The 25,145-nt window shown below is 46.3% G+C and overlaps 1 protein-coding gene and 1 non-coding gene across 4 annotated transcripts in view; both read left to right on the top strand.

Annotated features, from left to right (window-relative positions):
• The first annotated feature begins 963 nt into the window (after positions 1-963).
• FBXO17 (F-box protein 17) overlaps positions 964-25,145 on the top strand; it is a 36,161-nt gene continuing 11,979 nt past the window's right edge. For 2 of the 3 annotated variants that reach the window (XM_040252789.1, XM_040252790.1), the window contains exons 1-2: positions 22,248-22,531; positions 23,602-23,970. In XM_040252789.1, coding sequence (XP_040108723.1) covers positions 22,369-22,531; positions 23,602-23,970 — 532 coding nt within the window. In that variant the 5' untranslated portion in view covers positions 22,248-22,368. Of the gene's footprint in view, positions 1,066-22,247; positions 22,532-23,601; positions 23,971-25,145 lie in introns of those variants that run through there. The other variant, XM_040252791.1, reaches the window with a different exon arrangement.
• Positions 14,753-14,864, top strand: LOC120873386. Its single transcript, XR_005723459.1, has one exon. It is a non-coding gene; the product is annotated as a U6 spliceosomal RNA (small nuclear RNA).

The following is a 25,145-nucleotide window of genomic DNA, read 5'->3' on the forward strand; positions in this document are numbered from 1 at the left end:
ATAGGAGTGTTAGTTGCTCAATCCTGTCTGACTCTTTGTGGTCCCATGGACTGTAGGCTGCCAGGCTCCTCTGCCCACGGACTTCTCCAGGCAAGAATACTGCAGTGGGTTGCCATATTCTTCTCCAGGGGATCTTCCCCAGTCAGGGATCGAACCCAGGTCTCCTGCATTGCAGGCAGATTCTTTACCGTCTGAGCCACCAGGCAAGCCCCAGCAGACGGGAGGACCGTGAAATAAACCAAATACAGACTCAGAACCAGGCAAAGCAAGATTGGCCAAAGGAAACCCGGAAGAAATGGCCCCACCTGGCCATCCCACGTGTCTATCCCTTTTTCTTCCAAAAACTACTTTCCGTCTCTATGTGGAAACTCATTTCTATACAGTTGATGGGCCAAGGCCTGGTCACTGGCCACTGTGCTTGGTGGTCTAGTGGTTAGGATTCAGCGCTTTCACTGCCACCGCTAGACCTCAATCTCTAGCCGGAACCTGCTTCAAGCCATTCAAGATCAGCTGGAATAAGAAGGAAAGAGGGGAATTTGGGGAGTGGGGGCAGACGGGACAATTCCCACCGTGGGAGGCTCGGGGCGGGGGCGGGGGGGCGGCGGAGGCAGAACTCTCCCATTGGAGATGCCTGCGGTGAAATGTCCTCCCCCCACCACGCCACCCCGCCTCCACCGACCCACCCTAGTCTTAGATCGCGAGGCGCCTGGGCAGCAGGTAACCACGTGGAGAAAGTATAGACTTTCCAAAGGAGCGAGGAGCAGGCCCCCAAATCCGGGAGCGCAGGGATTAGGTCTCCTCCCCGCCAGCCTCGCAGCAGCTGAGCCCTCCCCCGCCGCCTGCAGCCTCCCAGACCCCGCCCTTCCCTCGCTCCGGCTCCGCGCAGCCGCCCGCCTGCCCGCCGGACTTCACAGCTCCAGACTTCAGCCGCCGCCACCAACCCCCCACCCTCCTAGAGGACTCCCTGGGCGGGGCCGATCGCGAGGAGCAACCCCCCGGACTGCCTCTCAGAGCAGGGTGGGGAAGGGGATCGTAGTCCGTCGCCACCTCCGAGCAGGCCTCCAGGTGAGCGCCGGGACAGGTAGGGACCGAGGTCGGGACCGGTGTCCGTCCACACTCGCAGCTGGGGTGCCCCGGGTAGGATTTCCGTCCCAGGCCCGGCCCGGAGTGGCGTGTTCCCGGAGTCCTGCGCCCCATCACCCCTTCCCCGGCTTCTGCCCCTTTAAGTCCAGAGTTACACGAACGCACGTTTGAAAGCCCCAGATCGTAGGAAAAGGGCTTGGCTATAAAACCGGTCCGCTAAAGCCCTCGCCTCTCCTCCCGCCTGCTGGTCTGAAGAGGCCACTATTAAACACCACCCCCACCCACCACGTACTCGACCAACACGTGTTCAACAGCAGCTGGTGAAAGGGCGGACCACTTTTTACCAATTCTGTTTTTTGTGTCCTCTGGCTGGCAGGAAAATCTACGAATCCGAAGATCTTAGAGCACCGTTTCTTGCTTTAGCAACTTGGGCAGTTTGTTTTTAGCTGCTGCCGCTCTACCCAATTTAAACTTTGTTCTAAGTTAACTTTTGCAGTGACCGGTCATATTTCTTAACGTTCCATGTCTTGATCTTTCAACTTTAGACGGCAGCTGTTTACCGCTATTTTGAAAGACTATAGTATTACCAATCTACTTTTTAAATAGACAATAACATGTTTTTTACTGTCCCAGTAACACAAGTACAAAAGACAAAGGTTTGCATGCAATATCAATCCTTTAAACAAGCGCAGTCTCCTCCCCAGCCAGTTTTTAAATTTTGTAATTAAATTACTTTTCAGAAATGGCAGGAGTAACTTGTGATCCGTGGTGTGTCGTTTTAAACCTTTTTTGCTCTTTATTCCTCTGGTAGTTCCTTCCAAATCTTTAAAGCAAATTCTTCCATTGTTATTTGTTAGTTTATCAACTTTTACACAATGTCTGTAATCTTTTGCTAAAAATAGATGGGGACAGAAGCTTATCATCTTCATAGTTTCTCTCCTCCCTGTATAATCACAACATTCCTTTTAGCTTCTCTAAAGAAATAATTTTTTGTAAACTTGTATTTCTTTTTCTTTAAGCATATCTATATATATTTGTATATTCTATATACATATATAGAATCTGTTGATTCTCCTTTTAATAAAGTTTTCATATTTATTTAAATGCTAATTTTTCAATCCAATCAAGATATACATACGGTTCACAAATCAAATATAAATGAGACTGCCTTATTTTTTTCCTGATAAAAGTAATATAATCCGTTTAACAAAAATGGAAAAGGCCAGGGCAGTGTTTTTTGTTTTTGTTTTCGTTTTGGCGATACTAGCTCCCAGACCAGGTATCCAAAAAAACCCGGCCCTTGGCAGTGAGATTTTGGAGTCCTAACCACTGGACTGCTAGGTAATTCCCAGGGGCAGTCTTTTAGATTAAAAGAGATTAGAGAGAAATGAGCACCCCCAGCAGTGTGTGAGTCCCATCTTTGTTTGGAAGATACAATTCCAGAAGACCTTGGAACAATGAGAAAAAGTGTTCACAGACTGAGTATTAGATAGTAGATTGAATTTCTCTTAGTGGGTTGAGAGATAATAGACCTATAGAGGGTTCTTATTGTTTCTTAGGAGATGCATATTCAGGTATTTAATAGTTCATCAAAAGAGAGAGAGAAAGCAAATATGGCAAAATATGGAACAGAGATATCCATTTTAACTGTATTTTCAGCTTTTCTGTGGTGACATTTTTATGGTGAAATCTAGGGAAGATAACGGAGAAGGCAATGGCACCCCACTCCAGTACTCTTGCCTGGAAAATCCCATGGACGGAGGAGCCTGGTTGGCTGCAGTCCATGAGGTCGCTAAGAGTCGGACACTACTGAGCGACTTCACTTTCACTTTTCACTTTCACGCATTGGAGAGGGAAATGGCAACCCACTCTGGTGTTCTTGCCTGGAGAATCCCAGGGATGGGAGAGCCTGGTGGGCTGCTGTCTATGGGGCCGCACAGAGTCAGACACGACTGAAGCGACTAAAGACGATTTATCAGCAGAAACTAACACAACATTATAAAGCATCTATACTCCAATAAAAATAAATAAATAAAATGCATTGAGACAGAAAAATAAACAAATATAAAAAATAAAGAAAGTAAGATAAAAGTTTAGAAACTCAGAGATGAATACATGCACAGTGGCACAACCCTGGAGTCCTCCACCCCAATCTGCCCCTTGCTTGTTGGGTGACCTCGGGTTGATTGCTTCCCTCCTCCAAGCCTCAGTTTCCCCAGCTGAAAAATAGCACCGACCTCATGGGGCTGTGGGTGAGACTTCTGTGAGATCTTGGAAAGCACTGTCCACATGGCCTGGAGGATTTAGTGTTCAGTTAACAGTAGCTGTTAGTGTTTTGTGAAGGGTTTTTCTTAACAACTATGGTCAGCTCACCTGTGAATAATTATGCACAACATCCTAACTGTTCTTGGGGCTCAATAATTGTAGCGCACAGGCTTAGCTGCCCCTGAAGCATATGGGATCTTAGTTTTCCGACCAGGGATGAACCTGCATCCCCTGCACTGGAAGGCAGATTCTTAACCACTGAACTATTAGGACGGTCCATCTTTTGCCTTTTTTAAATTCACCAGATGGCTCTGATCTTGCCATTGGTGGAGTTTTGTGTCCTGCTGTATTTTGCTCCTTCCTAGGCACGAATCCTCTGAACCTAATCCCTCCAGGCATGGTTTCAGTGACTGCATGATTCTGACCTAAGGAGGTGCAGCCCCAGACTCCAGTCGCGTAGCTGGCCTTGATCTTGTTTAATTTCCCCATCACCATGGGAAGTGAGAGTTACTACAAGGCCACAGCGTGTTAGCCAAAACTTTTGCTATTCAGTGCATTTGGGAACTGAATATGAGGCAGGTCACAAAGAACCATCCTGTATATTACATATGATCCTTATTGGGGTAAACTTCCCTGATGGTTCGGTGGCTGGGGATCTGCTTGCTAATGCAAGAGACACAGGTTAGATCCTGGGCCGGGAGGATTCCACATGCGAAGGGGCAACTAAGCCTGTGCATCACAGCTACTGAATCCACACTCTAGAGCCCACAGCCACAACTACTGGAGCCCCACGCCTAGACAAGGCAAGGCGCGGAGCTTGTCCACGACAAGAGAAACTCCCACAATAAAAAGCCCGCCCACGGAAACCAGAGAGCAGCTCCTGCTCTCTGCAAACAAAGAGTCCTGCGTGCAGCAACGAAGCCATAGGGCAGCCAAAAATAAATAATTACTTACAATTTTTTCCAAAAAAAAATCCCTAGCAGGGAGTAATCAAACACATGGATAATTCTTCAGTGAAATGCATGTTCATATTATAAATAAAACCTTCCATCAGTTCCAGGCAGGTCTGCCACCAAGCGGGTCTGTGAAAGACCTGGTTTTCAGAGCTTTCGCATTTAGGGATTGTGGAGTGTGGTGGTGGTTTAGTCACTTAGTCTAAATGGACTAAGTCCCATGGACTCTAACCCACCAGGCTCCTCTGTCCATGGGATTTCCCAGGCAAGAATACAGGAGTGACTTGCCATTTCCTCCTTCAGGGGACCTTCCCAACCTAGGGATCAAACCCAGATCTCCTGCACTACAGGCAGATTCTTTACTGACTGAGCCACCAGGGAAGCCTGGAGAGGACGTTTGGCCATTCACGTCCCATTTTCCAGAGGAGAAATCTACGCTGAGAGAGGGAAACCCATTTGCCCAAGTTCACGAAAAAGTTTGAGTTTGGGCTGAGGCTAACCTGGGGCTGGCTGAATACGCAACTGACAAAGTTTCACCTCTCCCCAGTGCCACCTCCTTTGCAGGCTGTCACCAGCAGTTCCCAAAACCAGTGTCCCTGGCTGGCCCTGTGATGCCCCAGAAATGTCAGTGCTGCCTCCAGGAAATGAGATGATGCACATAAAGAATTTTCCAGGGTGCCTCACACCAAGAAAGCATCAACCAATGTGAACTGTTAATCTGTACTAAGATGCAATTCGACTGTTCCCTTCTTTGACTTAAATAATCATGGTGTTCATTGATAGCATTAATAATTTTTTAAATGGTAAAATATAACACTCATTCAGAAAAGTACATGAAATATATAACAAAGTATATAACCAGCACCCAGGCCAACAAGGAGAACATTGCCAGCCCCCTAGATGTTTCTCTGGTTAGTAAGTAGCCTTCTCCTTCCCCACAGAGGGAACCAGCATCCTGACTTTTATAATGCTCATTTCCCTGCTTGGTTATTTTGTTTCGTGTTGTGGGTTGTTTTTTTTTTAATATTTAGTATTTGTTTATTTGGCTGCACTGGGTCTTAGTTGTGGCACACAGGATCTTCAATCTTTGTTGTGGCATGTGGGATCTAGTTCCCCAAGTATGGATTGAACCCAAGCCCCCTGGTGGCTCAGATGGTAAAGAATCTGCCTGCGATGCAGGAGATCTGGGTTCGATCTCTGGGTCGGAAAGATCCCCTGGAGAAGGGAATGGCTACCCATTCCAGTATTCTTGTCTGTCATGGACAGGGAACCTGGCAGGCTATGGTCCATGGGGGTCGCAGAGAGTCGACTGAGCGGCTAACACTTTCCCCTGCATTAGGAGCATGGAGTCTTAGCCACTAGATCACCAGGGAAGTTTCTGCTTGTTTTATCTATATGAACATACAGGCGGGAGGAGAAGGGGACGACAGAGGATGAGATAGTTGGATGGCATCACCGACACAATGGACATTATTTTGGGCAAGTGCCAGTGATGGTGATGGACAGGGAAGCCTGGTGTGCTGCAGTCCATGGGGTCACAAAGAGTCAGACACAATTGAGCAACTGAACTGATATATGTATGTATATATATATATGTATACATACACGTATGATTTTAGTACCTGTATGTATATTCTTAAATAGCATTTATTAGTTTAGCCTGTTTGTAAACTTTCTAAAAATCACTGGTGTGAGAATATAATTTATCATCCAATTTTCAAACCAGGTAATTTTGGAAGTGATGGGGTCACTGATATTTACCCTAATTACCCTGGGACACTGGGTATAAATCAGGACTGCCCCAGGCCACCCTGACTGTCTGGTTGTCCTGGGACTCACACTCTGGATGACTTGTGTCTCTGGTAAATTTCACCCCAAATTATGCTTTGAGGTCCATTTGTGCTGTTGTGTTTACTTATTGTTATTGCTACTTAGTCTTCCGTTCTATGACGGCCTTAATTCATTTTTACACCCTATGTGGGTACCTGGATCATTTCCAGATTGGAGCTATGAGGGTCAATGCTGTCATGAATATCCTAGTGTATGTTTCCTGGCTTTAGGGTCAAATTGCCAGCTTGTTGGAAAGGTACTTTTCTAACTTCTGTTTAAAAAAAAAAATCCTCAACTAGTTTCCAAAGTGGTTGCATCAATTTTTACTCTCATCAGGTGTGTATGGGAGTTCTCACTGATTATAAGGAAATTATGGTAACGTTGTATTATTGGTTGGTTGGTTGTTTTTTTTTTATAAAAGCATATTCTTTAATACACATGATGTCCATGACGTTTAAACTAGAATATCCCAAAATCCAAAGTAACTTTGCCTCTCATCTCACCCATGCTGTGGTTCAGAAGGCAGTTGGATAACTGAGAAGATGATGACAGTGAAAATGACAGAGAAATAGAGGAATTCCAAATCGTCTATTACTGTCAGCTATGAAAGATGGTATTTAGCTCAATGTGTATTCACTCCACTAATTTTTAACAATTGTACTTTTCTAAGATCATTTCTTATTTACCTTTGAGACTTTACATTTTATGCTTCACTTGTATTTTTTTATCCTGGCAAGTTTTGATTCCCGTGATACTAAGTGAGTGAGAGGAGTGTCTTGGCGTCCCCTCCCCCACCTTTCCTTTCCCATCTTGTCGGTAATGCATTTGCTTTCACACCATGAAGGCTGATTACATCTATGGTCTGTTCTATTACCCTATTTAAGTCTTACACGCTGTAACTGTAACGTGTGCAGGGTTTGGGTGTGTTTTTTCTGACAGCTTTATTGAAGTAATTTACATACCATAAAATTCAGCCCTGTTGAGTGCACGATTCAGTGATTGAGTGAGTTTTCCGAGTTTGGCAGCCAGCACTACAGTTTTAGAGCATTTCGATCACCTCCAGAATATCCACTGTGCCTAGCTGTGGTCACTCCTTGTTCCCACGTCCAGTCACAGCAACTCCTCATCTTTCCCTATATTTAGATAGGTCTTTTCTGGACCTTTCATATAGATCCGTCAAACAATATGTAGCCTTTTGTATCCAGCACTTCCACTGTGCTGTCTTAGGGTTCATTCTCACTGTATCTTGTACCATTACTCCATTCCTTTCATTGTTTTGTTTTGTTTTGACTTTTGGCTGCACTGGGTCTTCCTTGCTGTGCGTGGTCTTTCTCTAGCTGCCATTAAGCAGGGGCCCCAGGGTGCTGGGGCTTCAGTGGTTGCCGCAGGAGGTCTCCGTAGTTGACCTGCGGTTTGTGCAATCTTCCCCGACTAGGGATCAAACCAGTGTCCCCTGCAGGGGGTTCTTTTTTTTTTTTTTTGCAGGCAGATTCTTGAACACTGCACCACCAGGGGAGTCCTCATTCCTTTTAGTGTTGAGCAGTATTCCACTGTATGGATAGACCACATATTGCTTATCCATTCACCAGTTGATAGACACCTGGGTTGTTTTCAAATATATAATGCTGCTATGCACTTTGGCAGTCAAGTCAGTCTTTGTGTGACATACGTTTTCATTTCTCTTGGGTAGATAGCCTAGTAGTAGAATTGCTGTTTCAAACTTCTAGTGGTTAAGACTCCAAGCTTCCAATGCAGGGGGCACAAGTTTGATCCCTGGTTGAAGAACTAGGATCCCATATTCCTTGAAGCCAAAATAAATAAATACATAATTTAAAAAAAAAAAAGAATTGTTGGATTTCATGGTAAATTTATATTTCACTTCTTTTTTTTTAATGTTCAACTTTTATAGAAACCGTTTTCCAAAGAGGCTTTACCATTTTACATTCCCATCAGCAGTGTATGAGGGTCCCAGGTTCTCCCTGTCCTCACCAGTCTTTTGGACAGCAGCCATTCTAGACAGCATGAAGTGGCACCTCACTGTGGTTCTCATTTGCATTTCCGTCTTGACTCATGATGTTGAGCATCTTTTCACATGCTTATTGCTGTGCTAAGTCGCTTCAGTTATGCTGACTCTTTGTGATCCTATGGACTGTAGCCAGCCAGGCTCCTCTGTCCACGAGAGTCTCCAGACAAGAGTACTAGAGTGGGTTGCCATGGCCTCCTCCAGGGGATTTTCCCGACCCAGGGATTGAACCCGTATCTCTTGCATTAGCAGGTGGGTTCTTTACGACTAGTGCCAGCTGGGAAGCCCGCATTTGCTTATTAGTCCTTTGTATTTCTTCTTTGGTGAAATGTCTATTCAAATCTTTTGCCAATTTTTAAATTGATTTGTCATTTAATTGAATTTTAAGTGTTCTTTATATATTCTAGATTCAAGTATTTTATCGAGTGTGTGATTTACAAATATTTTCTGCCAACCTGTAGTTTGTCTTTCATTTTCTTAATAGTGTCTTTTGAAGTGCAAAGGTTTAAAATTTTGATAATGTTTAATCCATTTTTTCTTTTATAAATCATACTTTTGATATTATATCCAAGAAATCTTTTCTTTTTAATATGTGTTTATTTGGCTGCATCAGGTCTTAGTTGCAACATGTGGGATCTCTAGTTGTGGCCCACAGGCTTAGTTGCTCTCAGGCATGTGAAATCTTAGTTCCCTGACTAGGGATTGAACTCATGTACCCTGCATTACAAGGTGGAATCTTAACTTCTGGGCCACCAGGGAAGTCCATGCCACTCCACTTCTGACTGCTGTGGACATCATTTCACCTTTCTGGGCCTCAGTTTCCTCATGTCGTGACAATCAATGGGAATAATACGGAAGCCGCAAAAGATCATCCCCATCAGTTCCTGGGTTTGAAGGTCTGTCTCTTCTGGCTTACACTGTGCTATAATAATTTTTTTTTTCCCTTAAATACACTGCTAACATTTAAAAATCGGGTGATTTCACATAAACACAGGGATTTCCAGTCTCTTGACACACTGGAAGATGTGGCCAAACTAGGCCCACCTTCCTACTGAGCAGTAAGTCAGCCGGAGTGAGTGCTGGCACGGCCTCCACGCTGGGCTCTTCTCTCCAGACTGACAGAGGCTGCACCACTCCCTGCTGGCTTACACCCAGTGCACCTCACTTAGAACCCCAGGTGGTGTTAGTGGTAAAGAACCTGCCTGCCAGTGCAGGAGACATGAGAGACCTGGGTTCCATGCCTGGGTCGGGAAGATCCCCTGGAGGAGAGCACGGCAACCCACACTGTATTCTTGCCTGGAGAATCCCACAGATGGAGGAACCTGGTGGCTTACAGTCCATAGTGTCACAAAGTGTTTTGGACGTGACTTAGCACGCACGCAGCACAGGACCAGCTGTTGTAATTGTGAGGCCAGCCGGGGGCGGTGGTATGAGTGGGGACTCAAATCCATGCCTTGCTCCAGTCACCAGGTCATGCTACCCTAGGCTTGCCTTCACCCAGAAGAGGTGCCTTAAAAAAAATCTACCTAAAGATTCTTATAGGCCAGTGCAGGCCCTGATTAGTTATAGCTCAGTCTTCCTTCTTGAAGGAGAAGGCACGCCAAATCTTTGTACATGCAAATAATTCTAAAGAGCAAGAAATTTTCAGTCTTGTTTTTGGGGGGGTTTTCTGTTTGTTTGTTTGACTGTAATTCCCTGTGCTATACAATATACCCTTTTGCTTATATATTTCATTTCTTTTTAATTTTTTATTCATTTGGCTGCATGCATGTTGCTTCAGTTGTGTCCAGCTCTTGGCAAACCTATGGACTGCTGCCCGCCAGGTTCCTTTATCCATGGGATTCTCCAGGCAAGGATACTGGAGTGGGTTGTCATGCCCTCTTCCAGGGGATCTTCCCAACCCAGGGATCAAACCTGCCTCTCTACATTGGCAGGTGGGCTCTTTACCACTAACACCACCTGGAAAGCCCTTATTTGCCTTCACCAGGCTCCAGTTGCAGCAGCATGTGAACTCTTACTTGGGGCATATGGGGTCTAGTTCCTTGACCAGGAACTGAGCCCGGGCCCCCTGCATTGGGAGCTCAGGGTCTTAGCCACTAGACCACAAGCGACGTCTCAATCTTGTTTCTTGATGATATTTCTGTAACCATTTGTGGTAGGTTAGGAACAACACTGGCAGGACTTCCCTCCCTGACAGTCCAGTGATTAGGACTGGGCGCTTTCACTGCTGAGGGCTCGGGTTCAATCCCAGGTTGGGGAACTAAGATTCTGCAAGTAGCACAGTGTGGCCAAAAAATAAAATAAAATAGAGACAGCACCACCGTTCAAGAGTCAAGTGTTAAAATTGATAAGGGAGAATGTCAGGTAGAGGGAAATCTCTCCAAGGCATGAAACGGAAGCCATTCTGCCTAAAATTGAAAAGATTGACCTACAAGGTGCTAGCAAGTACAGCCGTCATACATGTTGATGGGAGTGCACAGTCATGCTGAAAAAAAATGATTGGATGTGTTCTCATGAAGAACATGTGATCCAAGAATTCCACTCCTACGTATTTACTCATGAGAAATGAAAACATATGTGCAGACAACCACTTGAACGTGAATGTTCATAGAAGCTTTATTCATAACAGCCTCAAGCTGGAAACAATCCAAATGTCCATCACGCCTAGTGAGTAAACAGATTGTGGTTTATCTGTTCAATGGAGTACTACTCAGTGATAAACAGGAGTGAGCTGGCGATTAATACAGCAACGATGTGACTGAATCACACAGTATTCTGCTGAAGGAAAGTAGACACAAGGGTGCATCCTATGGTTATCACTCAGGGTCCAATCCAGAGACTGAAACCACACAGTAATTTGAAGGGAGAATGTTTAATATACAGATTTATTCATCATAGCAGGGGATTAGAGTTAGAAGGAGTAGATACTGAGAAATAAAGAGAATGGTAAAGAATATAAATACAGGGAGCAGCCACTACCCCTAAGATCTAAGATAGAGAGCTTGAGAAAGGTGTCAGCTCCAGACTGTCCTTGGCAGTCCCAGAAACCCTCACGCTTTGGGGGTTTTTGTTTTTGTTTAACATCTATTTTTATTTGCATGCAGGATCTAGTTCCCTGACCAGGGATTGAACCCTGGCTCCCTGCATTGGGAGCACAGAGACTTAAACCACTGGTCCACCAAGGAAGTCCCCAGACCCTGACGCCTTGGGAGAACACTTGGACATGGATCACTAAAGGGCAAAGGAGTCCCTTTGGTGCTCCGGCTGTGGAACTTGCTGGAAATCCACCCTCTGGAACTTGCCAGAAGTCGGTCCTTTAAGGATGCTAGGGAAAACAGTTCACAAGGAAGTGTCTCACCAGAGGCACTCAGCCAAGAAACCAGCTGAGGTGGGTGCCAGGGCAAGATTCTGGCTGAGGGGTGCTCCTCACTGCCAGGCACTGGAGAAGCCTACAGTGTACCCTTGTGAACGCGGAAGGAAAAGCTACCTGCCTTTGGGGAACCGCGTCTGGAAGCTAGAAGCAGAACTCTTTCCTCCTGCAACACCTCTCTGGCTCCCTCTACTGGAAAACTGTAGCATGGCAGCCAGCGAAGGAAGACGATTTAAAGGCCTAAAACTCCAGTTTCTCAACTTGGATCTGTAAGGCAGTAAATTGGTAACTGGCACACCATATGATTCCATTTATATGAAACTCTAGAAAAGAAAACTTCTAGTGACAAAAAGCAAATTAGTGGTTGGGGTGGAGGTGGGAAAGGGTAAATATTCTAGAGTAACAGAAATGTCTCACCTCTTATTTATGAGGAAGGTTTTACCATTGCATACAGCTGTTAGAACACAGACTGTACACTTGAAAGTTTGCATTTTATTGGATGTAAATTAGACACCCGTGAATGTATTTTTTTAATTTTTAAAAATTTCTGGGAAATAGGACTCTTGGGCAAATATAAATAGAATATATGCATGCATGCACACACCGCAGAAAGTGAAAGTCACTCAGACGTGCCCAACTGTTTACAACCTCATAGACTATACAGTCCATGGAATTCTCCAGGCCAGAATAGTGGAGTGGATAGCCATTCCCTTCTCCAGGGGATCTTCCCAAACCAGGGGTTGAACTCAGGCTCCCTCACTGCGGGCGGATTCTTTGCCAGCTGAGCTACCAGGGAAGAACCACAGAAATGTGCCCCAAATCCCACCACTGAGATTCCCTCGCTTATCTCGGTGCATACACTGTATCTCCGTGAAGTGTTACTGGAGGTAATTCCTGGCTTTGGCTTGGTGGCTTGTTCATGCATTCTCCCTGAGAAGTTCAAGTTCAACATGGGTGCCCTGGGTAGTTGGCAAGAGTTTTGAAAGGGAGATGAGTTGGACATGTGCCCACCCGCCTCTCCCATTTCCCTTCTCCCCAAGGGACATCCACAAAGGGCATCTCACTAGGTTCAGATTACCGAATCTTCATCCAAAGAGTGAAATCCTAGTAGTTCTTGTATGACATTGGGAAGTAAAGTCGCTCAGTCGTGTCTGACTCTTTGCGACCCCCAGGACTGTAGCCTACCAGGCTCCTCTGTCCATGGGATTTTCCAGGCAATAGTACTGGAGTGGATTGCCATTTCCTTCTCCATGGGATCTTCCCAACCCAGGGATCGAACCCGGGTCTCCTGCATTGTAGACAGACGCTTTACCATCTGAGCCACTATTGGGTCTTACTTATACTTACTGAGTCCCAGACATGACTTAAGGATATTTCTCCTTCACTGCTCACATCCAGCCCTTGAGATAGAATAGTTATTTGTATGTCACATGTTACAGACAAGAAAACTGAGGCTCAGAGGCCAGCAACATGCAAAAGTGATAGCCTGCCCAAGAAAAGGCAGAACCAGATTTTTTTTTTTTCCGGCTGTGCTGAGTCTTTGTTGCTGGTCTGGTTTTTCTTTAGTTGCGATGAGCAGGGGCTACTCTAGTTGCAACATTCGGGCTTCTCATTGCAGTGGCTTCTCGTTGCAGAGCGCGGGCTCTAGAGCACAGGCTCGTTATTGTGGAGCATGGGCTTCGTTGCTCCAAGGCATCTGGGATCTTCCCTGATCAGGGACTGAACCTGTGTCTCCTGCCTTGGCAGGTGGATTCTTTACCCTTGAGCCACCAGGGAAGCCCAGAACCAGGATTTGAACCTGGCTTGTCTGCCTCCATAGTGGGAGCTCCTGACCACCAGCCGCCCTGCAGGGAGCAGCAGCCTAGGGTCCTGGAAACCCTCAGCCACTCCCTGCCCCCAGCAGAGGGTCCTAATGGGATTTACTGATATTGAATCTTTGACAGTCGAGTCTTTTCTACCCCCATGATTGAATGCTGAAAAAATTCAGGCATACAGAAACGCTCAATTAATTATACAGTGACTCCTAAGATAGGGAGACAAAGACAAAGCCTATGTATTTTTTTAGACTGATACTGAAACATTACCATTCACAGCAACTGTTTGCTCAGTATTCCAAATTCATAAAACAAAAGTTAGTGACATGACACTTCAAGTACAAAAATGTATAAATACCACAGCAAGTACACCCATACATTTATAAATATACAAAGGTTGGGACTTCCCTGGTGGTTCAGCAGTTAAGACCCTGCGGTCTCACTGCAGGGGGCAAGGGTTTGATCCCTAGTCAGGGAACTAAAGATCTTGCATACCGCATGGCCCAGCCAAAAAAAAATTAATAAATAATAAATAAGCAATGGTTGTACCTAAGTTATCCCACTATATTATTAGTTGATCAAATCATAAAACTAATTTCAAAATCGATGGAAGTATACTTGCTAAATTTAATAAAGATAAAATTAACAAAGTTAAGGAAGAAAATTAACCAAGTAAAAATAACACTATAGGGCTTCCCAGGTGGTGCGGTGGTAAAGAATCTGCCTGCCAGTGTAGGCGACACAGATTTGATTCCTGATCCGAGAAGATTCCAGATGCCTCCAGACAACTAAGCCCGTGTGTCACAACTATGGAGCCTGTGCTCTAGAGCCTGGGAGCCGCAACCACTGACACCCTTCCGCCCTAGAGCACTCTGCAACTAGAGAAAAGCCGAGCAGCAATGAAGACCCAGCACGGCCAAAAATAAGAATAATAAATAAAATTACTTTCAAAAATGCTATATAAAATGAAGATAGTTTAATGAATCCTGAGCTGTGAAAATGAAATGATATGATTGGATCTTCATCAAGAGTAACTACTCTGGGAAAAGTGTGCAGCTAGCAGGGGACACCACATGGAGATGAGGATCTGCCTGGGGAAGTCCCAGCGCTCAGCGGAGGAGTGACGAACTTTCAGAAGATGACCGAGTGCCATGCTCTGCCTGAGGACCACGGCACAAGAGCCCCTGAGAACCACGTGACTGAGCCCAGGTAGTCCCCAGGACCATCAGAAATAATCATAAAATAATGCTTATTATACCATGGCAATGGTTTTGCCACTGAATCATGGGGGTATTTTTGTGCAAAATTTTCCAGTCACTCTGAAAAGGCCCTACACGATTCGAGGAACCACCGAGGAAAGAGAAAAGCTACCTCTTAATAGTTTCAAGGGTTCTTGAATTTAAAAATAATCCTTTTGTGGTCGCTTTGGGCAGCACATATATACTAAAATTGGAACGATACAGAGAAGACTAGCATGCCCCCTGGGCAAGGATGACTCATGTATCTGTGAAGCAGCTTCCCCTGTGGCTCAGATGGTAAAGAATCTGCCTGCAATGCAGGAGACCCAGGTTCCATCCCTGGGTGGGGAAGATCCCCCAGAGAAGGGGATGGCAACCCAGCCCAGTATTCTTGCCTGGAGAATTCCATGGATGGACGAGCCTGGCAGGCTACACAGTTCACGGGGCTGCAAAAAGTCAGACGTGACTGAGCAACTAACACTCACTTTTTAAAATCATCATCGTCGTCCTCATCCTATTTTTTGTTTGATAACTTTGCGGAGAGCCTTTTGGATATCTTTTGGTTCCTTTCCATGGACTACCATCTCTGTTTTTATTGTTATTATTGTTTCCAGTAAACCTTTTCTAGAAACAAACTGTATAGCCTGAGGAATTTTCACAAATGAACATACAGGTAACCTGACTTTAGATCAAGAAACAGGAAGGAAAAAAAATCAACTTTCAAATGAGTACCTCTGCCCAGATGGAACTTTTTTAAAAACTTATTTTACTGAAATATAGTTGATTTAAGAAAAAAATTGAAGCAAAAAAGAAGAGAATATAGTTGATTTACAATGTTGGGTTAATTTCTGCTGTACAGCAAAGTGGTTCAGTTATACATACATACACCTTCTTTTTTCATATTCCTTTCCATTATGGCTTATCCCAGGATATTGAACATAGTTTTCTGTGCTACACATTAGAACCTTGGTCTTTTTAAAAAAATATTTGTTTTAAATTATGTATTATTTATTTGGCTGCACTGGGTCTTAGTTGCAGCATGTGGGATCTAGTTCCCTGACCAGGAATCGAACTCAGGCCCCCTGCATTGGGAGCACAGAGACAGTCAATGGACCACCAGGGAAATCCCAGGATCTTGTTTATCCATTCTATTTATAATAGTTTGCATCTGCTAATCCCAAACTCTCAATCCGTCCTTCCCTCATTCCCCTCCCTTTTGGGAACCGCAGGTCTGTTCTCTATGTCTGTGAGTCTGTTTCTGTTTTATAGATAAGTTCATTGGGTTATAGTTTAGATTTCACATATAAGTGATATTACATGGCATTTTTCTCTTACTTCACTTTGGTCAACACCGAAATCAGATTGATTATATTCTTTGCAGCCAAAGATGGAGAAGCTCTATAGAGTCAGCAAAAACAAGACCAGGAGCTGACTGTGGCTCAGATCATGAACTCCTTACTGCCAAATTCAGACTTAAACTGAAGAAAGTAGGGAAAACCACTAGACCATTCAGGTATGACCTAAATCAAATCCCTTATGATTATACAGTGGAAGTGAGAAATAGATTTAAGGGACTAGATCTGATAGAGTGCCTGATGAACTATGGACGGAGGTTCGTGACATTGTACAGAAGACAGGGATCAAGACCATCCCCATGGAAAAGAAATGCAAAAAAGCAAAATGGCTGTCTGGGGAGGCCTTACAAATAGCTGTGAAAAGAAGAGAAGTGAAAAGCAAAGGAGAAAAGGAAAGATATAAGCATCTGAATACAGAGTTCCAAAGAATAGCAAGGAGAGATAAGAAAGCCTTCCTCAGCGATCAATGCAAAGAAATAGAGGAAAAGAACAGAATGGGAAAAACTAGAGATCTCTTCAAGAAAATTAGAGATACCAAGGGAACATTTCATGCAAAGATGGGCTTGATAAAGGACAGAAATGGTATGGACCTAACAGAAACAGAAGATATTAAGAAGAGGTGGCAAGAATACATAGAAGAACTGTACAAAAAAGATCTTCACGACCAAGATAATCACGATGGTGTGATCACTTACCTAGTGCCAGATATCTTGGAATGTGAAGTCAAGTGGGCCTTAGAAAGCATCACTACAAACAAAGCTAGTGGAGGTGATGGAATTCCAGTAGAGCTATTTCAAATCCTGAAAGATGATGCTGTGAAAGTGCTGCACTCAATATGCCAGCAAATTTGGAAAACTCAGCAGTGGCCACAAGACTGGAAAAGGTCAGTTTTCATTCCAATCCCAAAGAAAGGCAATGCCAAAGAATGCTCAAACTACCGCACAATTACACTCATCTCACACGCTAGTAAAGTAATGCTTAAAATTCTTCAAGCCAGGCTTCAGAAATACGTGAACCGTGAACTTCTTGATGTTCAAGCTGATTTTGGAAAAGGCAGAGGAACCAGAGATCAAATTGCCAACATCCGCTGGATCATGGAAAAAGCAAGAGAGTTCCAGAAAAACATCTATTTCTGCTTTATTGACTATCCCAAAGCCTTTGATTGTGTGGATCACAATAAACTGTGGGAAATTCTGAAATAGATGGGAATACCAGACCACCTGACCTGCCTCTTGAGAAACCTGTGTGCAGGTCAGGAAGCAACAGTTAGAACTGGACATGGAACAACAGACTGGTTCCAAATAGGAAAAGGAGTATGTCAAGGCTGTATATTGTCACCCTGCTTATTTAACTTACATGCAGAGTACATCATGAGAAACGCCGGGTTGGAAGAAGCACAAACTGGAATCAAGATTGCCGGGAGAAATATCAATAACCTCAGATATGCAGATGACACCACCCTTATGGCAGAAAGCGAAGAGGAACTAAAAATCCTCTTGATGAGAGTGAAAGAGGAGAGTGAAAATGTTGGCTTAAAGCTCAACATTCAGGAAACAAAGATCATGGCATCTGGTCCCATCACTTCATGGGAAATAGATGGGGAAACAGTGGAAACGTGTCAGACTTTATTTTGGGGGGCTTCAAAATCACTGCACATGGTGATTGCAGCCATAAAATTAAAAGACGCTTACTCCTTGGAAGAAAAGTTATGAACAACTTAGATAGCATATTCAAAAGCAGAGACGTTACTTTGCCAACAAAGGTCCATCTAGTCAAGGCTATGGTTTTTCTAATGGTCATGTATGGATATGAGAGTTGGACTGTGAAGAAGGCTGAGCACCGAAGAATTGATGCTTTTGAACTGTGGTGTTGGAGAAGACTCTTGAGAGTCCCTTGGACTGCAAGGAGATCCAACCAATCCATTCTAAAGGAGATCAGCCCTGGGTGTTCTTTGGAAGGAATGATGCTAAAGCTGAAACTCCAATACTTTGGCCACCTCATGACTCACTGGAAAAGATTCTGATGCTGGGAGGGATTGGGGGCAGGAGGAAAAGGGGATGATAGAGGATGAGATGGCTGGATAGCATCACCGACTCGATGGACATGAGTTTGAGTGAACTCCGGGATTTGGTGATGGACAGGGAGGCCTGGTGCGCTGCGATTCCTGGGGTCGCAAAGAGTCGGACACGACTGAGCGACTGAACTGAACTGAACTCACTCAATATAATCATGTCTAGGTCTACCTATGTTGCTGCAAATGACATTATTTCGTTCTTTTTTATGACTGAGTAGTATTCTGTTATATATACGGACCACATCTTTATCCATTCCAAATGGAACTTTTAATCCTGCCTGGGATTCTCTCAGCCTTCCTCTGTGAGTAGTACCTGTCCCCTGCAATACAAGTCACTGACCATCGTTACATTTAGCAAGTGCTGCATAAGAGACCACTCAAAATGCGGTGACTTAAAACAATACCCATTCCTTTATTATTCTGATGGCTCTGGGACTGACTGGGCTCAGCTAAGCAATTCTCAGGGGCTGCTGTGCAGGTCCCAGCAGTCGGTTATTGGGGCTGGGTCATCTGAGGGCTCATTAACTTCCCTGTCTAGCACCTGGGACATCGTTGTTGTTGCTCAGTTGCTAAGTCATGTCCAACTCTTTTTCGACCCCAGTAGCCCAGCTGGCTCCTCTGTCCATGGAATTCTCCAGGCAAGAAAACTGGAGTGGGTTGCCATGCCCTCCTCCAGGGGAACTTCCTCACCCAGGGATCGAACGTGGATTCTTTACCGCTGAGCTACGAGCACCTAGGATGGGAAGACCCAAACAGCTGAGGCTCCCCAAGCATATATGTGTATATATATCTTCCTGTGGTCTCTCTACTGTGACGACTTCAGGACAGCCAGACTCACATGGTGACTCAGGTGGTGGTGTGCTGGAACTGGTTCACACCAGATCCGGGGAGCGCATTGTGGACAGTGCTTCCCAACTCCAAAGTTCAGAGACATCATGTTGGTAGTTTGCCATCAGCCATGGACAGTATAGTCACACCACAGAAATCAGCAAATGCTACAATCCCTAAATCCAAAAGCTCTGAAAACCATGTCTTTCATGGATCCCCCAACCGGGGATCGAACCTGCACACCCTGGATTGGAAGACAAAGTCTCAACCACAGGACCCCAGGGAAGTCCAAGAGCCCATTGTTAAACATTTAGGAGCACACCACTGGACTCACAGCTCCCCAGGCATGCATCCCCAGACAACACAACCTCCACAACCCCTTAGCAACATCATTTCTGTGATGCTCTGAAAAGGTGAAGCAGTCCCAAAGGCCTGCCCATGTCAAGGGGAGGGGTGTGAATGGAGAATGATCAAGTGGTGGAAAAGAGCAACTCAGACTGGATACGTTGTTATAGCCTTTTGGAGAAGATGTCTGCTGTGTGTCACAGGTCCCTGGAAACGGAATACCAGTATCATCCTGCAGTCAGTGTGACAACTGACACAATTATCCTCCCCACCAAACACACACAGACACACACACACATCCAAACACCCTGGCAGCAGGCAGTGACCTGCCATTCTGACCCAGCCAGTAGCTGGCATTCAGCTGGGCTGGACGTGGTGGCTACAAGGCACCTCATGGTCCTCAGGAGAGGATCACAGATAAGCATTTTGAATACCCAGGGCTCATACAGTACATCACTTGAAAGTCCTTGCTCCCCAATGAAGTCTGGCTGCCCTCGTGTTGTGAGGGGACCACTCTCAGGTCCAGAAATCCCCCACTCACCAGCGATCGGCACATTCCTAAGGAGAGCTGACCCAGGGAACTAGGCTCTGGTGAGTTTCATGTCCATGCCGGGCAAGCTGGTGGACTCACTTGTAAATTTCAGCTAATTATTAGTGCAACCTGGGGGCAAAGTACACTCTAGTCTCTAAAGCCTGTCTCCACAACTTCAGTTCTCTGTTGTGGGGGCAAAGCGGAGTCAGGCTTTGTGCCATGTCCACAGACTGCTTGCCTGATACAGGCTTAATTCTTAACAATATCTTAATCAATTTATTTCAAAATAGTAACAGCTGACATGAATCGAGCACTTACTGGCACTAGATGATATAACAAGCATTAGATCATTGAAGGCTCTTAACCCAGGGCAATCGCCGAGGATCGTTTTGGCCATTAAAACACCATGATGGAATTCAGTGCAATGATGCATCTTAAATGCTCAGCACGGTGGTTTAGGAAGGGCCCAATAAATGTCACCAGATGGAAATATCATAGCTAAATGGTTGCTCGTCATCTTTTTATGGTGTATAATAATAATAGCAACTAACATAATTTAGTGTCTAATATATTAATATCACTTTTATTTATGAGATACCGGAGGTTATTTCTTGAGTGCTTTACCAATATTAATTCATTTCATTCTCACAATAACCCTATGAGGGAAGTATGGTTAACACCCTCATTTTCAGAAGAAGAAAGTGAGGCACAAAAAGATGAAGAGATTTGCCCTTGAGGCAAGAGGCTTAGCTGGGAGTCAACCCAGGCTGGCTGTACTCAGGAATCAGCATCTCATCATTAAGCCCTTTTGCCAAGGTGTTTTGTTTTGTTTTGTTTTAAATAAAGGTGTTTCGTTTTGTTATGCCTCAGTTTCCTCATCTGTGAAGTGGGTTTCTGATGTGACAGTTCGTACATTCAGTCACTTAATATCTCTTTATTAAACACTTATTATGTGTCACGCACTGGTGTGGACACTGGTGTGCAGTGTGTGAAATCAGCAGCAATTCTGCCTTCATAGTGATTATTACAATGTGGCTAGGGGAACAGACAATACGGAAGATTTACTTTTAAGTAAATTATATCAATATATGGGCTTCCCTGGTGGCTCAGATGGTAAAGAATCTGCCTATACTTATGTGTATGGTGTGATAGGAGTGTTAGAAAAGAATAAAGTAAGGAAAAGGGAAGGAGAAGTAGGTGATGGTCATGAGGCCCTGAAATTGTAAATATGGTGGCCAGAGACAGTCTCGTGGAGAAGTTGAGCCAAAGTTTGAAGGAAGTGTGGTGAGCAAAGAAGTACTCTGGATCTAGGTGATGAAAACAGCCTGTGCAAAGGCTCTGAGGTGTGGAGGCTGGTATGGCTGGGGCAGAGTGAGTAAGGGGGAATGAGGGCAGGGAGATGACGAGTGCTGATCACATGGGGCTTGTGGGCCACAGTGAGCTCCTTTCCGAGACCCTGATGTGGTGGAGCCCAGCAGGGCTCTGAGCAGGCAGGGACTGGACCCAAACTCAGGTGTTCACACCTATCCTGGCTGCTTGTGGGAAACAGGCTGTTGGGGAAAGGAGCAGGGAGACAGCAATGGTCCAGGTGAGAGGTGATGAGAGTGGATGAGATCCCCAAGGGAGTGAGTACTGATGGAGAATAAAGGAGGTTCAAAGACTAACCCTTGACCCTGAGATCAGAGGAAGGAGGAGGAAATAGCCGGAAGGGGTCCAGAGGGATGTGGGGGCTCAGCGGAGTGAAGTGAAGAGTGAAGAGAGAGCGACCCCTGTGTCGGGTGCTGTGAACAGGTCAAGCAATGTGAACACTGAGCAAACAGTGACTATTGGTTCCGCACCAAGGGAGGTCACTGGGGGGTGACCTTGACATTTCAGGGTAGAGAAGGAGGGGCTTCCCTGGTGGCTCAGGGAATCTGCCTGCAATGCTGCAGACCCAGGTTCAATCCCTGGGTCAGGTAGATCCCCTGGAGAAGGGGATGGCTACCCACTCCGGTATTCTTGCCTGGAGAATTCCTTGGACACAGGAGCCCGGCAGGCTATAGTCCATGGGGTCACAAAGAGTCAGACACAACTGAGCGATTAACATTTTAAGGAGGGCAAAGCCTGATTAGAGAAGGTTTGAGTAAGAATAGCAGTAGGCCATATGGAAGCAGTGAGTGTGACAACTTTTTGGAGAAGTTTTACTATAAAGAGGACCAAAGAAATGGGGTCATAGCTGGAAAGGGAACTGGAATCAAGAGAATTTTTCATTCATTTTCATATGAGATGACTCTGTGGGCTGGTGAGAATGACCCAGTTCAGAGAGGGAAGCTGAAGGTGCAGCAGAGAGAGAGGAGAACTATGAGACAGTGGCCTGGAAGAGGCACGGTTATGGTGGGAAAGCAGAGGGCAGGGAGGGTCTATGGGGCAGTGGGGGTCTGTGGACATTCACTTTCTATCGATTTTTTTTTTTTCTGCAAAATAAGAAGCAAGGAGGGACTTTCATGGTGGTCCAGAGGTTAGGACTCTGGAACTGGTTGGATCCCTGGTTAGGGGGAACTAAGTAAGAACCTGCATGCCACACCACTTGGCCAAAAATAAAGAAGAAGCAAGAAAAGAGTGAAAAGGTGGAAGGAAGTGTGATGTGTTGGAGGTCAGGGGAGAAGGTGTGAAATAACTATGTATAGAGAGGAAGAGCTAGTGGGTAAGAGAACTGTAATCTCATTGCCAGACAGCGCTGCAGGCCCGCTCGCGCGCCAAGTTCACAAACTTGAAGTGGAGCTGGCCAGTGGAGTTGTGTGTTGTTCTTCAGCTGCTTTAAACCGTGTGAGTACAGGCACAGGTAAGTGGAGGCCTTGGATTTAACCAGGTCATGTGTGGGAGGAAGCCAGAGGAGGCCAGGGTGTATGCAAAAAATGTTTTTAATGATTAACCAAGGAACTGAAGCTGGATAAAGAACTGAGAATTGATGGCGTGGGGGGCAATGAAAAAGAGGTAGGGACAAAGGATGGGAGATCACAGTGGGTTGGCAGGGCTGTGGAGGGTGGAGGGCACTGGAGGGACAGAGCTGGAAAGAGAGGAGGTGATGACTGGAGAGTGAGAAGCCTGACACGGAGGCTCTGAAGAGGCCGTTGAGACAAGGTGTAGGTGCAGCCACAGGAAAGCAGGGCTAGGAGGACAGCTGGTCAGGGAACAAGAGAGACCCGGATGGTAGAAGGGAGGCTCATCAACCTGGATCTGGAAATCACCCGGAATGTTGATAAGAGCGACCTGAGTGGCAATGAGCCTAGCCCTAAGAAGTGATGAGTAGTCATCTGGGTCACCAGCTGATGCTGACAAAGTGACAAATGATCAACCCTGATGAGCTGGGGCGTTTGAGGAAGAGAGAATGATCTGGAAACAGTAGCAAGGAGCAAGATGTACCCACTCGGAAGGGTCACAGGACAGCTGGGTTCCGGTTAGAGCAAGAAGGTGACAAGAATGTTCAGCGAAGAGACTGAGGAAATGGATTTTGCTGGAGGACAGGTCATGGATTCCAAAGGGCATAGAGTTGGGACACCTGGGGAATGGTTTCCCTCTCGGTGGGTTTTTCTCATAGGCTTTCAGTGAGCGTATGGTCATATGTAAAGTGCTCAGCCTGACACAAGGACACCGGCAGGAAGCCGTGGTGAGCAGCCCTCCTGGGGTCATGGTCAGGCTTAGGAGTTTGTTGCTCAAGGAGGAAAGATGGGGAGAAACCGGTCGCTGTCTGGAGCCAAGTGGCAGGAACCAGATGCTGAATTTCTTGGAGCTGGCAGCCTCCCTGTCGCCCGTGTACCTGGTGAGGTCACGGTTAAGCTCTCCTTGCGTCCTGGAAGGAGAGCTGGAGGGAGGCCAGGCTGCCCTAACCCGCCGACCCCTCTCTATCCGCAGGACTCTGGCGGCCGGAGATGGGCGCCCGGCCCTCGCGGCGGCGGCGGCTGCCCGCGGACCCGCCCATAGCCTTGGACGCGCTGCCCCCGGAGCTGCTCGTGCAGGTGCTGAGCCACGTGCCCCCGCGCGCGTTAGTGATGCGCTGCCGCCCGGTGTGCCGCGCCTGGCGCGACGTGGTGGACGGGCCCACCGTCTGGCTGCTGCAGCTGGCCCGCGACCGCAGCGCGGAGGGCCGCGCCCTCTATTCAGTGGCCCAGCGCTGCCCGCCCAACAGCGAGGATGAGGAGGAGTTCCCGCTATGCGCTCTGGCGCGCTACTGCCTGAGAGCGCCCCTAGGCCGCAACCTCATCTTCAACTCCTGCGGAGAGCGTGGGTGCCGGGGGTGGGGCCGAGGGGCGGGGCGGGGCCAGGGGTGGGACCGAAAAGACCCCAGGGATGGGTGGGCGGGGCCAGGAGCCAAGGGACATGGTCCTTGAGAAACTGGGTGGGCGAGGCCAGGGAGGAGCTGGGGAAGAGACAGACTGAGTGGGAGGAGCCAGGGACTGTGGGCAGCGCTGTTCAGTTGGTCGCTCCTGTCCAACTGTTTGCGGTCCCATGGACTGCAGGACGCCAGCCCTCCCTGTCCTTCATCATCTCCGGAGCTTGCTCAAACTCGTGTCCACTGAGTCAGTGATGCCATCCAAACATCTCGTCTTACGTCGTCCCCTTCTCCTACCTTCAGTCTTTCCCAGCATCAGAGTCTTTTCCAATGCGTCGGCTTTCGCATCAGGTGGCCAAAGTATTGGAGGTTCAGTGGAGGGAGTACAAATTGGCTGGCAAGACAGAGGAGGAGGCGCCAAGGGGCGGAGCCGTGGCAGAGGTGACGCTCTGCTGGAACTGTAGACTTGGTGGTTGTTCAGTCACTAAGTCATGTCCAACTCATTGCGACCCCGTGGACGGCAGCACACCAGGCTTCCCTGACCTTCACCATCTCCTGGAATTTGCTCAAACTCATCCATTGAGTCGGTGACGCTATCCAACCATCTCATCCACTGTCGTCCCCTTCTTCTCCTGCCCTCAAGCTCTCCCCAGCATTAGGGTTTTTCCCAGTGAGTTGGCTCTTCCCGTTAAGTGGCCAAAGTATTGGAGCTTCAGCATCTCTCCTTCCAATGAATATTCAAGGTTGATTTCCTTTAGGATTGACTGGTTTGATCTTCTTGCAGTCCAAGGGACTCTTAAGAGTCTTCTTCAGCACCACAATTCAAAAACATGAAATCTTCAGCACTCAGCCTTCTTTATGGTCCAACTCTCACATCCATACATGATTACTGGAAAAACCGTAGCTTTGACTATGCAGACCTTTGTCAGAAAAGTGATGTCTCTGCTTTTTTAATACACATAGCTTTTCTTCCAAGGAGCAAGCATCTTTTAATTTCCTGGCTACAATCAGCACCCGCGGTGATTTTGGAGCCCAAGAAAATAAAATCTGCCACTGTTTCCACTTTTTCCCATCTATTTGCCATGAAGTGATGGGACTGGATGCCATGATCTTAGTTTTTTTTAAT

Source organism: Oryx dammah, unplaced genomic scaffold, assembly GCF_014754425.2.
Source record: "Oryx dammah isolate SB20612 unplaced genomic scaffold, SCBI_Odam_1.1 HiC_scaffold_13, whole genome shotgun sequence".
NCBI lineage: Eukaryota > Metazoa > Chordata > Mammalia > Artiodactyla > Bovidae > Oryx > Oryx dammah.